Source organism: Sander lucioperca, chromosome 1 (assembly GCF_008315115.2).
Source record: "Sander lucioperca isolate FBNREF2018 chromosome 1, SLUC_FBN_1.2, whole genome shotgun sequence".
In the NCBI taxonomy this organism is placed as follows: domain Eukaryota; kingdom Metazoa; phylum Chordata; class Actinopteri; order Perciformes; family Percidae; genus Sander; species Sander lucioperca.
In genome coordinates this window covers 8,504,249-8,519,833 of record NC_050173.1, presented here as the reverse complement: position 1 = coordinate 8,519,833, position 15,585 = coordinate 8,504,249, and the positions used below count along the sequence as shown (strand labels likewise).

Here is a 15,585-nt window from a genome sequence, read left to right as displayed (position 1 = left end):
AAAATATGCGGTTTGTGATTGGTCATGCTGTGCAAACACCGCCTCTTTTATGTGAACGTGCACGCCGCTGGATCGGGAAACCCTGGGTTGATTGAACTAGTTGTTAACCACCGTCGTGACACCGTTTATGCGGGACCGCGGTTGTTAGGTTAGGTGAAGCCGGGTAACTGAAATAAATCATGTTGATCTTGATTCGTACAGGCCTCAGGTTGGCGCAGTTTGTTTTTGTTGGCATTTGTAGAGCCTGGGCTGTCTACAGAGACCACGTTTTTTTACAGTGTGTTCAAGGGACAGGCAGCTAGCGGATAGTGAGGAGATGTTTGCTGTATGTCACAAAAAATGTTGTGGCCTAAAAAATGCGTGACATCGTTTAGAGCACCTTTAAAAATATTTTTGATTAAATGATTTCTCAAATTTGGTTATTAAATCCATTAAGTGTAGAATTTAAAATGTAGAAGTTATAATTGCATGGTGATCACACAGTTGTGACAAAGATATGTAATGAAGCAGAGTCTTTACACAGTTGACCAATAGGCCTTTTTCATAGCAGTGACTTGTCAAAGTAGGAAAAGCAAAGCTGTTACTAATAACATTAACAATCAGCTAATCAGTCATCATTAATTATATTAAATTCACCTGTGCCATTTCTACTTTAACAGGTCAAAATGTCCTCTGTGAAAAATGTCTATAAACCACCATGCCAAAGACTACAGTCACACTAAACATGACCCTAAATATGCTCAGACCCATAGAACTGTAATTAAACAATGTTAGCCATCTTGTATTTTGGTACTACTCATCAAACAATGGCTGCTCTGTGTAGAAAAGGAGATGGAGAGTGGGCGAGCGAGAAAGAGAAACTAAACTGAAATTAAACTTTATTTCATTGTCACTTATTAACTGCAGCAAATAAATCTCTGTCAGCTGCACTCAGATAGCAACTGTGCTCAGATAAGGGCAGGCCAACCACCACAGCTTTAGATACTGGTAAGATCTCTTCCATTGCATATGTCAATCCTGGCTAATTAGAAGACAGAGCCCATTTAGGAAGCGCTTAAGCCTATCTTTTAAGCAAAACCTTCCCAAAACACCAATTTTAGTTTATACAGCTATCTGGACTATCTGTATTTCTCACATAAGGTGAAGAGCTCCAGATGGCAATAAGCCTTTTTGTTACTTGCTATTGTAAGAAAAGCATGGGTGTTACTAATAACATTGACAATGGCCACATTATATTCAAGGGTTCTAGTAAACCAGACAGTGTGACAATGAGCCAGCATGCACAATACCAGGACCCTAAAACTGAAGCAGCTAAATGGAATTAATTCAGCCGTTATCAATTTTACTATTTACACCTGTGCCTTTCCTACTGTGCCGTGTGGAATTGGTTTCCATGGGACCATACTAATAACCCAACATGTGGATTCTGATGTCTGATGTTGATTCTGGATGTTGTCAAGGACTAATCCTGTTGTGTAGTGGTTGCACTACGGTTAAGTAATAGAGCAAAATATATAAAACAAAATTTTAACCAGACATTCATTTTATTCAAATTTCCATATTGCAAATATAATGGTCTACTTGAAAGCTACATTAACATAAATGATATGCCTATTTTATGTCTATATTTGTTACTCTCTCCACAGAGAATCTTAAACATATGTTGAGCTCAGCCAAGATTTAACCATGAAACCATATCCACACACACACACACACACACACACACACACACACACACACACACAATTTCCCTTTGATTTTGTGGCTTGTTACATTCTGTATAAATGCTGTCCAGAACAGCCTCATGCGAAAAAAATGGCGGTTCATTTTGTAGGGCTGATTTTCAATTCTCAGACTATGCAGGCAGGTGTTTGATGGGGAGAATGTGTGTGTGTGTGTGTGTGTGTCCATGCGTGGGAAGGCAGAGCAATCTTACCCACCCTCCACTTTTCTCTGGCAAACAAAATGATGGAATAAACCTGGAATGGCGCTCAGGACAGAGAGGGATACTACGCATTTAGTAGAAAGCAAAAGAGTATATTAAACAAGCTGCACAGCACACAAAATTGCAGTTGTATTTGTGGTTCAGTTGGTGAAGATGTAAATCACATATTACAGCTATGTCTGGGGTTAAAACTAGCGTGGGACCTTTGTTGTCATTTGTGTCTCACTCTCGTTTCCTTCCCTGCCTCTCTTGACTGTCAGCTATCAAATAAAGCGAATCAGTAACATGAGGCGAAAACAATGATCTGAATAAACAAACAAACAGATAAATAAAAACGGGGAAACAAAATGGTGTGCATTATTGGATTGTCCCTGCAGGAACACTCCTGTCCCATTGTAAATGATGAAACAACAAACCAGAATGCGAGGGATTGAAGAATTTCGGAATTTCAAATGGGAATGATGTCTGTCTAAAAGAAAACAAACATTTACTGCTCAACAACCCTTGATACAGTTTTTCTAGCACAACCTCCCATGACAGAAACCACACAGACACACGTGATGATAGTCGCAGTGAGGAGGCTATGTCTCACTGGTGGCATGTTCACAGCAATTACAGACAAAGCTGAAGGAGGCAAGCAAAGAAGTAATGCTCCTGAGAACTCATGAGTTACCATGGAAACATCGGCTTCTGAATGAATTTGCTGGAAAAGGAGAGTGCAAGAGATAGAGTCCAAATTGTAGCACCAACTACACAAACCCCCTCTCATCCCCTGAACTGCCAGGAGAAAGCAGAGGCTGCAATTCCCAAAACACCAAACCACCATTACTGATGCTTGCAGCCAATAGTAACACACACACACACACACACACACACACACACACACACACACACACACACACCATGTATGTGTGTTTGGTGCACAGTTTTTGTGAAGAATGCCACACAACAGCAGCACGAGCAAATACATTGATAACTAAACCCTATTTTATGCTTTGCTGTAACAGCATACGCAATGAAGAAGGCACACATTCACACCTTTTTGAGCCACAGCACATGCACATTCCAATCCTAAACAGCATTTTACCATCTATAAGGATTTTGTTCACCAGACCAAAATGCTGTCGCACTAACACTGTGCAGTCAGATGTCTGCTAAAATGCAAAATTCAACTGCAATTTTATTAAAACCTGTGATGATGCGTTTGTTATCGCTGCAACCAAAATCAGCTCAGCTGCAGTAGGAACACTCTCCCCAGCATAATAAGCCATCACTTACTCGTCATATTTAATGTGGTAAATGACATCCTCTTCTCTCTCCTTGGTCTCTGTAGCTGCTGTAGAGTCTGTCTGAGAGGTGGAGGCTCCATTACTCTCAGAGCCTAACACAACATTATTCCTGTTACTGTCTGTGGTTTGGCCCTGGCCGTAGGCCTGTCCCTGCTCGGCCTCCAGCTTTCCATTAGTCCTTTTTGGGGGCCGGCCCACCTTGCCCTTGGTGGGCGTTATCTGTCCTTTGGGAGCGCGTGTCACATTTTCGAGGCAGGCCTCAAACCAGGCACCGATGCTGACGTCTCTGCAGTCCACCAGCTCGTTAATCTGAGAAGACACAAAGACAAAAATAACACCTGGTCTCTTTTGATCCCATTTGTCAGTTGTTCAAAGAAACATGCCATGTTTTAGCCCATTTGCTGCTACACATCAAATACTTTAAATAAAGCGATACAGAATATCGGATTTTTAAAATGTTTTTCCTACCCTGGGCAGCCAATTATTATAGTTGTCAATGCAGTTTGAAAAACAACTTTCAGACTCTATTAGGAAATCCGTCAGTCAAGATTTTGTCACCAACTACATTACCACATATTGATAACAGGTGTATTCATATTTTAAGCAAGTTAAAAATCTCTGCAAATTAATTTGTTAGACTACTCACATGAACCATTACCAACAGCATCCTGGGACTTAAGAGGAACTCAGTAATCACTAGAGTAATTAACATTAATTTAACATTTATCATCCTAGTGAGATCCATGATGTTCTTTAAATTCTTGTAGCACAATAGTTTGAGATGCATTCTTGAAATAAATTTCATCTGTGGCACTGTGTGGATCCTCTGTGAAAAGTCTGCAGTGAATGCTTAAAGCCTGTAAAGGCATGTGACTAATTTACAATCTACTTAGTTACAGTATTGATCTTCCTGCATGCTGGATTGGACTTTTGGCATCAAAAAGTGTCCAGTCCCACACATATAATTCTCAGACATGTGGGCCAGCCAGCCGGCAAAGCTCAGTAGAATACAGTAGAGTAGACTCACGAACGTACGGGTTTGACTGCAGTCTATTTATAATCTGTAAGATAGTTAGTGACAGGGCTGTAAAGACCTGTTTCTTATGTGTGGTTTGGCATCTGCCTCCCTAGCAAGGTTTGCCGCCTGCTTGTGCGAATGTCATTAGTCCTAATAAATTAAAGGCATTCAAGGTATCTGACCTAAAGACAGAGCAGTTAAATAGTGAGAATGGAAGGATTTATTTGGCTGGTATACTATATCAAAGCAGTCTGAGGTGCTACAGCACAAGACAGTGGAGAAAGGAATGGAGAACTACTTGGTAAAAACGAAAAAAAAAAAAAAAGAATTCACCACATTCACGAGGGAAACTAAAATCATAGTCGTGGTGGCCCTATTATTGTAATGTTCGAAATGGCACTATTCCAAACTGCTGTATAGTATTAAATACATATCTATAAAGGCATATTAAGGTATAAAACTCATCCACTCCTTATTTCATGTAAGCTAAATTAAGCCACTAACTAATTATTTTGTCAACATCTCTAATACAGAAATGATGTGGACTTCGTATTTACAGAGTGATTTGGAGTTTGGAGCAGTGGAGCACAAGATACATAAAAGTGCCTGCCCGAGAATCTCTGGCAGTGACTTGGCTCGGAGGGCATTAAATGCTCTGTAATTTAAAGAGTAATTTAAGAGTCTGACTAGTTCCATGCAAAACCTTGCATATACTTTCAAAAACACTCTCATCCTCACCTTGTACACACCAATTCCTGGGTTGACTAGTGTGTTTCTGCTGGATGTGGGGGGTTGGGTGTCCCGTGCCGGACTGGAGGACTTGAACCCATTTTTGGTACTGGATGAGTTACTGGTAGCGCTGGTGTCCGGCTTGGTTTCGTTAACAGTGTTGGTAGTGACGCTGCTGCTGTCATTGTCTATATTTGTGGAGATTTCCATAGCAGCGGGGGAGGCGGGAGCTGGGGAGTTGTGGCTTTCTGACCTGGAGTCAAGGGGGAGGCCTGAACTACAGGCCACACCAGAGGAGTCCTTGGTGGCGTGGCTGTCGGGAGGGTCGGTCTGTGAGCGAATCAGCAGCTGGACGATGTCATTGAGTCCCACGTTATAGTCAAACAGTGTCTGGCCATCTTCCATCTAAAAAGATTTAAAAAAAATAAATAAATAAAAGCCACTGACATGTATGGATAGACACAGCTTTACAGATGCAAAAAGCCATAATTGTATAGTGCTGCAACACAGTTATTTTCATTATTCTCATTAGTCCTCAAATGGCTTGTTTATTTTTTTGCAGCAATAATTGTATCTTAGTTTATCATGCAGGCAACTACTGGTGTATTTGGACAATTGTAGAAATGTCTACAAAGACATCATTTATTAAAGGATAGCTTCTGGATACTATGGAAAAGGAATCGAGCAGGATGAAGATCTGGTTTGATGAAAATGAGCTAACATTGAATTTAAGCAAAACAAAATTTATAATATTTGGGAATCGATCAACCCACACAGAAAAGAAACTCATGATAAACGGCACAGAACTAGAAAGAGTTTCTGAAATTAAATTTCTTGGAGTAATAATAGACAACAAATTAAGTAGGAAACCTCACATAAATTATGTCAAAGCCAAAATATCCAAATCAATACCAATACTAAATAAGACCTACTTACTTAATCAAGCTTCCCTGTATACACTGTACTGCTCCTTTATACTCCCATACATGACCTACTGTGTGGAGGTATGGGGGAACACATACAAAACAAATACACATCCAGTCTTCAGCCTCCAAAAAAGAGCTATAAGAATTACACATAAAACTAGCTACAGAAAAGCAACAAACCCATTATTTATTAAACTAAAAACACTAAAATTTCAAGATTTGATTGACTACAAAACAATTCAAACAATGTTCAGAGCAAATAATCAACAATTGCCTAGTAGGATCCAGGGGCTGTTTCACACACAAATTGAGAGGAATCTGTATATTTAAAAACAATACCAATAAGAACAATGAAACTTCACTGCATTACCACAAAGGGTGTTAGTCTGTGGAACAACTGTGAAAGTGAGATAAAAAAAATTTAACAATTTATCCAAACTTAAAAAACTATTCAGAAACAAAATGAACCAGTGATTTCTTTTTGGTGGACTGCTTGGCTTTTTGGTTAATCCATCCACATTATGTTGTTTTTGACTATAACAGCTGATCTGTTCAAGCCGACTGAGTCAAACATTGACAGTTATGGATGAGATTTAAATTTGTATTATGAACAATGAAAATTAAGAGAGGGTAGGACTAGAAAAGTTCTTTACTTCTTTCTACCCCTTTTGAACGTGAACAATGTCATTTGAGTTGCTTATTTGTTGCTTAAATGCTGCCGATGATCTTGTTTTTTTACTTTTCTGTTTATTAGTTCTATTTTCTATTGTTTTTTTAACATGTTCAATAAATTGACTAAACTAAAAAAAAAAAAAAAAAGGTCCCAAATGTTTTTAACTTTTTTTTCTTCCTAATAGACATCCATGTGGTATGAAATGAACACCACTGCGCCACAGAATGCCCTTAGACAAATACTACAGTCCGCTGCTTCTCAAGGACAAAGAACACATAAGACAGAAGACAACATTGAGCACAGTGAGAGAAAAACGATTATGTATTGTTACACAGCACTTTAATAAATCCACATGCCTTTAAATACACCAGTGGTGTTTAAGGATGTTGCTTAGGAGTCCACAGCAACAACATCTGCTCTCTGTTCTCAAATGAGCCAATGTTTAGCTAGTGATTAAATGCATAAAACTATATATCAAAGTGAACCGCTTTTATTCTTATAAAAGGGGGAAACAATGGAACAATTAGCACCACTGACTAACCACGTTTGTATTGGTTTACATATCCAGTCCAATAGAAATGGATGATGAACTGCAGCTCTGCTCACATGTAGCCCACACAGTTGTCCACAAAAAATAAAATAAAAAAGAAACAAAAAAAATACATGAATTCAAGTGATAGGAGATGTAGCTGGGGGAAAGAAATGACTGGGTTGCTATGACAACCAAAAGAGAGCAACCCCACCCCCCACGAACCTGAATCATGTATACAATCTCTGTTGACACAAACCCGCCACCACCGTCATCAGCATTAGCGCGACCCTTTCAGGCAGTGCGGCGTATGGGCATCAGAAAATTGTTCTCTCAAAAAACAAGCTCTTGAAAAAACCATGAGGGCCCATAAGAAACCCATATTTTCTCTTCTACCACAAGCGAGTTACTGTTAAGTATACAGTACAGCTACTGCCTTAGGAATGGAGCTTATGGCAGGCACGCCAACTCATTACAGACATCAGCTATTCATTTCAGCGCTCAACCCCACAAGCCCATTGTACTAGAAAGACGAGCATGGCCACCACTCTCACTCGCTCTCTTCTTCGTTATTTGACAGCGAGGAGGAGAGCGGTTGAAGGTGTAGCAGGAGAGCAGTAGAGGGAACAAGCGCAATTTCCCCATCCCTCCCTGTTTTTAATAGTCTCATGAAATTTAGATCAGAGGAGCAATGGTGCAAACACAGCCGCACAGTGGTTGCTGTACTCACCTGTCTGTTTTTCTGTGGTAGTGTATTTCTGCATTTCTTTGTTTGTCTCCCTGTCTAAACTCTGTCTTCGATTTAGTCTCAGTAATTGTCTATCCTCCTCGGTCCTGTGCTACTTGATACTGCATTAAGAAAAGAAAGGCAAACAAACTAACAGAAAACACCCTAAACAGACAATGAGATTGCTGGTAGGACCTCCAGCAGCTAGCCTCACTGTTGAGAAGTACTGTGTTGATGGACAGAGAATTACGCAGACAGAGCGGAGTATCACAACATACAGTACAATTTCATGCACCGCATCAAACCTCATAAATGATATTAAAGCAGTACCCGCTTTCCCCAACGCCTTCATTGTGTGATCAGCCTCTCACTGCAAGGTGCTACAGCCCAAAATCGGTAATAACCAGCTGAATATTCCTTCAAACAAAGAACCACAATCTAAACAGGCAATGTCAGAAAAATATTTAATATATTCATGGAGGTCAAGATCTCTTGGACAGAAATATTGGCTTGTTGACTTTCTCTAGCATGGAGAACGAATAACATCATCAAGGATATGACATTTCCCCTTCATCGTAAATAATGCAGAATCTGGTATCTTCATTATGTGACTCAGTGAAATGTGTGACCCAGAGGGAGATGAGCACAGATCATAACAAAGCTTTAGACAAACCAGACACTTAACTTGAAGATTTCGCAAAAAAGGCTAAAACAAATCGGAGTAAAAAAAAATCTGTTGCATGGAAACGGTGTGTGTGTGTGTGTGTGTGTGTGTGTGTGTGTGTGTGTGTGTGTGTGCTTGCTTGCATGTGTGTGTGTGTGTGTGTGTGTGTGTGTGCTTGCTTGCATGTGTATGTGTGTATCACATAGTTGAATAAAATAAAATGAACACCTCTCCACAAGGCTTATTTCTCAGTGTTTCAGTCTTTCAAATACAAATGTTCTTATTGTAACAGGAACCAAAGTACAATGCCAGTAAGAACGGCAAACAAAGACAAGAGAAAAACCTGTGGCTGCTCAGTGATACTGTGAAGACTTACTTAACATGTCGGGCCAAGATACGATTTTACCTCATTTCTATTTTAGCTTATGTGTTGAAACTGCGGGTAGGAAGAGATTTGGCTGTAATTTTGCATTAAGTATTTTATTATTTTGCCAACAGGCGGTCACTCGAGATTGAATTTAAAAGGCTTCAAAAGCACTAATTGCAAGGCTCAGTCCTTACCGCAGCGGCCAAAGGTTCTATTCCGACCCGTGGCCCTTGGCTGCATGTCGTTCCCCCTCTGTCTCCCCTTACCTATCTTCAGCTGTCCTATCAATTAAAGGCTATTCTCGCATTGCCAGACTTTCCTCCACAGCGCCGCGGAGGAGGGTCTGGTGAGTCCACACAGCATTCCGGGATGGGAGAAAAACGTGCTCTGGTTTATTGGCATTTTCCTTAAACCAATCACAATCGTCTTGGGCGGTGCTAAGCGTAGCACGGAGCAATGGCGCCTCTGCAAAATAGCCTCGGGAAGGAACTTGTTTTGGTGGACCATGTGTACGTTGAAAGGTTGTTTTAGTCGTGGAACAGATAGTCTAGCTAGCTTTCTGGATTTACCCTGCAGAGATCTGAGGAGCAGTTAATCATAGTCCTCACAAATCCACCGGAGTTTAGAATGTCAACACAAAGAAAGCGGAAGGTAACAGATATCCGGCCGAAATGAAAGACACCCAGCGAAATGTCCGGTGGCACGTCGTGGATATAGACTAATTAAAAGCCAAAATAATAATCTTAAAAAAAAGAAGCACTGAATCATTCTGAAATTAAAGTAACTATGCAACACCTCCTTAATATCTATGCTTGTATAGCAGTGATAAAATACATTAAGGCATTGAGTAAAGACAGACCCAAATTTAAAGACAAAGAAATCATGGCGGCCCATTTATTCTCAGCGTATATCTCTAAAAAGAAGCTTAAAGGTGTGAAACCCAAGCCGGGCCCACGCCGCTGTTGAGAAGAGAAATTAGCCTCTTTTGCTCAGACAGGCCATCCAAACCCCTTACTCCTACACAAATTCTTCATCGCCCTTGTCTCCGCCCACAGGCCATCTTAGCAAAGAGCTGCGCAAAATAGGTCAGATTTACAAAAACAATGACATGGGATGTGTCTGTGTGCCTGCCATCTACCAAGCTTCCATCGTTGGACTTTTATCCCTCATTCTCTACACAGTCATTCAATCTCTTTTCAAAAATGTCCAGTTAATTTGCACGAATTACATGGAAAGGTGACAAAGGTTGCTTATTGCTTCCTTCTGAAGCTCTCTTTATTTTTTTATGTTAATTTCTACATTTAAATTAGTATGTCTATTGATATTGACAGATTAACCCATAGCAGGTTGTAATTCTGTCTTTTGAATTTGGTTATGAGACAACCCTTTTTGTTTACACTCAGATCACAGATTGTGCTTTTAATTTTTATACATTTATTAACTGAAAACATGTGCCATTATTGATGCAAGAAACCAAACCCAAGACATGGGAGACAATTAGGTAATTAACCTGGGCATTCCTCTAATAATCTGAGCTAAAAAAAAACTATAAAGGGTAAACCCTACTATTCACAATGCAGGTGTAAGAGCTGACAGTTAACAGGTATGAAATTTGACCACTATGCAAGCTAAAGCTACTATGAGAAGGAGTGGCAAAACTTTGAAAACATGTGGGAGTGTCAGAAAGCCTGCAGTTGTAGTCGGGGTTTAGTGCCTCTCTTTGTCTTTGCTCTTTGTCCAGCCTATCTGTCAAAGAAGGGTGTGACTGTGTACATGCATGGCTGCAGCCAACTCTGCTTCCCCTGAAATTCTCTGTGAAATTCTACCGCTTGGCAATGCCCAAAGAAAACCCATCAATCGAGGAGCCACAACACCAATGCATGTATTATCAAATTGTAGCGATATCTAGGTCACAGCAACTGTCTGCTTGAAAGGGGGCAAGCCAATAAAGCTTTCCTACAGCCCAACAATAGGCAACAGCTAACAGTGGAGGACAGCCCAACCATTTAAACATTAAACTAGTGAACAACCTTATATTTGAAGCACACAGATGCAATACAGGCTGAGTTTTAAACCACTTAATAAACAGGCCAAACCTTTTTTTAAATTAGTAAATGAGACTACTACTGCAAAAGTGAGTGTAGGCGTTGAGCAGAAAGGCTGCATGGACAGTGGAAGGTGTGTGTGTGTGTGTGTGGTAGTCTGCTCGTGAATGTAAGTGACGTGAGACGTTGCTCAAAGTGAAACAGAGATGCACAGGCAAATTGCAAAACCCATGAAAACAAACACTGAGGCAAAGTTGTGTGGCTGCTGGCTCGAGACCCTTCCGAGTCAAGGGCAAGCATGACTTTGAACTGGAGAGGCAGCGTGCGCAGTGAGCTGGAGGGAAAAACAAGACGCCATTTTGAAAAGGAATTAGACTGAGTTATTCTGCTACAAGTCTAAATCCTAACAGAGTGCAGGCCGTGCATGTAAGGGCACTAGCTAGTGTACGCTGCCGCTGCGTTTCATTGGCTCATTCCATGCATTACTTAACATATGGAAACCCCCTAATTAACCCTCCCCACTTACTTTCCAGTGAAATGAAGGAAGCACAGAATTTACTACACAGGCCTAGCATTTGCAACCACAGCTCCAACAGTCCCACAATGACAACTCCAGCATAACAGATAATTTATTGTTAATAAAGCAAATGTAAATTAACTAAATTGTAGCTACTAGTTTTGTTGAAAATCTTGAGTAGAAAGAAGAACAGTCTTGCTTTGTTCTTTGTCAATATGGTGTTTTAAAGTTGATTTATGAAAATTGTTCAGAACATTTGCGCATATTTTTTACTAGTTTACAAGTAGAAATAAGGGAAATGCATCCAAGGGCACTGGTGCAAGAGGTGAAACAAAATATATATTTTCATAATAATGGTTTGCCAAGTAAACCATTGTTTTTTGACAAAAAACCCATGTGCTGTATAAATACCGGTACAATGACATTCTTCGCATTACCATCTCTCAAACTGTTCTTGAAGTAGTTTCTTTCTCTCTGCCCTGTAGCATATACAGCACTCAAACAGAAGAAAATCAACCCATTGTGAAAATCAGCCCGTATGACTCAGAATTGAATGTCCTTGAATGTGACATTATCATTAAATTACACAACAGGAAGTAGATTAGACAACTTGAACATGCAGAAAACCATTTATAAAGGAATTTCTTGGCCTATAATACTGCCTGACACACATGAATGAAGGAAGGTGTGAATAATGTAAACAATGTCAGACCAACACACCATGTGGGCTGTTTGCTTCCTGGGGGCTTATCTTCCTGGCTAAATCATACTGTGTTAATATCAGCGTTGTAATGTTATGCTTACATACTAAATGAATCATGAGCAGTGTCCTGTCAGCAGTGAGTATCTTCTACTTACTACTGATAGAACAACAGCTGGTACACTGCAGGCTTTCACTAACCTTTCACACATTATACAAAGTGGGTTAGTCTTTCTGTCTTTTATTATTTTATATACTTTATGTTCACATATTTGAACAAACAGAACATAATAGTGAATGATACAGACTTCCAATCAGACAGAACTATTTTCATATTACAGCACTATATATAAGGGTGCAAATATTGTTTGCATCTACTACTTTAACAGTTGCAGTTACAACATGAGTGTGTGTGTGTGTGTGTGTGTGTGTGTGTGTGATCATAAAATATGCCCGTGTGTGTTCAACAAGTAAACCACAGGCTTTGAGACTGCATTCAACCATCCGCCATGACACACTCAAACACGTGTCCATGTCAGGACGGCAGCTTTCAGTTCATACCATTGTATTTCCTAGCTGCTGACATAACATCAGACTTTCTTCAATCACTATGTGAGAGAAAGAAAAAATTACACTAACATCTGTTCACAGTAATATATAAATTGTCACAATTTTAACATAACATGATTCAACAGTGTATGGAACTACCATCCCACCAGGACAGTGACTAAAAACCGCAGCCTGGTTGTAGCCTTACCAAAGACATTATTTTATTCTTGGAACGATTATTGTGGTTTTTGCATTAGTCTCTTCCCAAAAAAAGTGAGACTGTAGTACTGGCCCAAACATATTTTCCCAGAGCACTGTTGGTTTTTACAAATTCTCTTGAGTTATATTGTAGGATATAGAATGACATATGACAGAGTCTAAGAGAGGAGGAACGCACTTCAAGAATCTACCATCAAGGATAATTTCCAACTGAAAATTCTGACTGATTCATTATAAGCAAAGACAATATGATCAAATATCATAAAAAGTTGTGGTGGGCAACGTAGACAAAATCAGCATTGTACGGTGTAATTATCACAACATTACAATTATTTCAATATTATATTTTTAAAATAATATATAGGCCTACTATTTACAACAGTATTCAAAACCACACGCTAAAAGGTTCAATTCAAAAATATATCGCACCAGTATTTGTTTATATAGTTGACATCTTACACTGTGACAGAAAATCTTATCACAATTAAATCACAATATCTTAATATAAAGAATTTGTCATGATGCAGTTATATGGAGACAAAGTGCTTAGAAGCTTAGGTATAACTTGAGGATTTTTACAGGCTGCACTACTGATGTAATCAGACAGGTATGGGGTGTAGTAAACCCAAACTACATTGAATTGTTGGTATGGTGGAGTCAGCAGAGATATCTAAAACATGTTTACTATCTACCTCATTTTGGTGGAATTAAATGTGAACTGAAATAGAGATTTAAAAAAAATGTTTGCATCCATTACTGATATAAATATCACATTGTTAGTATGGATAGGGTTTAATTATTACTAAATAATGAAACATTGCCTTACAAATTAAAATCATTTGATACTGAAGTAAGGCTTAATATTTGCAAACAGTCCTGGGTTAAATACAAGCATGCCTAGGAAGCATGACACTCGTCCTTCTAATTCTGTGTTATACAGTATGTGCACTACTGAATTGTCAGGCCATGAGAGAAAGAGGTAGGCATCTTTGCAGCAGACAGCCTTGTCTTTTTTAACTGTACACTAGTGACGCCAGGGTGTAAACACAACTACACTTGCTTTTAGATGTCAGTGCACGTGGAGCCACGAGTCCCCTCCTCCCTCAAATGATCATTAACATCATCATAACACACCGCATGCACACAAGCCTGGTGGCTTACTAACGGGCTCAGTGTAGTTTACTGGTGCCACATATATTAACAGAACGTTAACAGTTAAAAAAAAACAAATGCGTTTTAGATATATAGGGACACATGGCTGTTACACGTTTCAATCAAGCTGCCGTTAATTTGGTTAAACAAGTGCTCATCGCCATCGGTGAGTGATATGGGCTGTGCACTGCACTTGTCTACATGTGGAAACAGAGTGCCATGTTCTCTTTTCTCTCGCGCGGCAATGTAAACAAACATGTCTACGGCAGTGAGGCATTTGTTGCATGCAGGCAGGTCTCATCAGCGCAAACCCAAACAATGCAATAAGGTTCGATAATATGACCATACATCCATGTAATATCGCTGTTTTTCTTGGGGGCTGGCACGCCGCGTACCCCGGGTTCTTGCGCAAGAACTATTGGCGAATTCCTATCAAAACAGGAAGCTCGCATGGGTCCGAAACGGCTACAGCACCAGAGACCACTCACTCTCCACTAGCACCAAACCCTGCCAAAACATCAAAAACCGACTGTTGCATGAAGGGGTGACACAAAATGACGTGTACCTGTTTTCCTCGGTAGAACAGGCGCTGCTGTTGTGGGCTTACACTGAAGATGTCCTGTATTTTCAACCGTAAAGACTCAATTTTGGTCAGTCTAGAAAGATCCTCAACGGTTCGCGTCTCCTTCCCGTCTATAGTGCGAACCTGGATCCACATTGTTGCACCGCCCTTTTACGCCTCAGATAAATTGCAGATAAAGCAGTATTTGGATACGAATATTGTTTTCCAGGGGTCAATGTAGATAGAAATGAAAAATGTTCAGGGCTCCATTGCGTTTTCCTCTGCAGAGGTAACGTCGGACTGGCTCGCGCAGGAGGTGTCTCACATGAGGTCGCGGCGCCAAGCAAATCTCGCGAAATTACGTTTAAGCCAGCAGTTTGCAGTTAAAGGCACAGCTCTCCCCTTGTCTGAAACTAAACGCCTATACAGTACAGTAGTAGGCACTAAACAATATAATGTGTCTGGGGACAAAACTTAGAGACCAGGATCTGTCTTCCTGTCAATATAGAGTAAAGTAACTTTTCTTTTTCCAAAATCAGGACCCTACATTCGAATGCACGGCTGGAATCATTCCCATTGTTTTTGTGCTTTTTTACACTTCTACACCACTACAATTACTTTGCACATTTACATACAAAATATGAGTCCATAAAAGTCATTGATATAGCCAATATGCAATAATATAATTCTGACAGGGGCCATTATGCTGCAAAATGAGTAGGCTACTTTTAGGTTTACTGTGTTGCAAGTTGCAACCATAGACTGTAAAATTAATGGACAACGCTTCCGGGTCTGAAAGTGAAGCCACTGCTGAGGCATTATATGGATGGTTATTATAAAGTTGCGACTAATGCTTATATCATTAGTTATTGATTAATAAGTGTTTTTTAAAGCATCAGGTAACATTAATTTGGCCCCTTTTAAATATATTTCTGTGATCTGTAAAATAGATTATTATTTGATTATTTGTGCAC

At 39.8% G+C, this 15,585-nt stretch overlaps 1 protein-coding gene across 1 annotated transcript in view; it reads right to left on the bottom strand.

The window, feature by feature from the left end:
• Nucleotides 1-14,945, bottom strand: part of LOC116034986 (E3 ubiquitin-protein ligase UHRF2) — a 30,858-nt gene extending 15,913 nt beyond the window's left edge. The window contains 5 exon segments of the mRNA XM_031277827.2: nucleotides 3,224-3,543; nucleotides 4,991-5,059; nucleotides 5,062-5,111; nucleotides 5,263-5,386; nucleotides 14,615-14,945. Coding sequence (XP_031133687.1) covers nucleotides 3,224-3,543; nucleotides 4,991-5,059; nucleotides 5,062-5,111; nucleotides 5,263-5,386; nucleotides 14,615-14,767 — 716 coding nt within the window. The 5' untranslated portion in view covers nucleotides 14,768-14,945.
• Nucleotides 14,946-15,585: the final 640 nt, after the last annotated feature.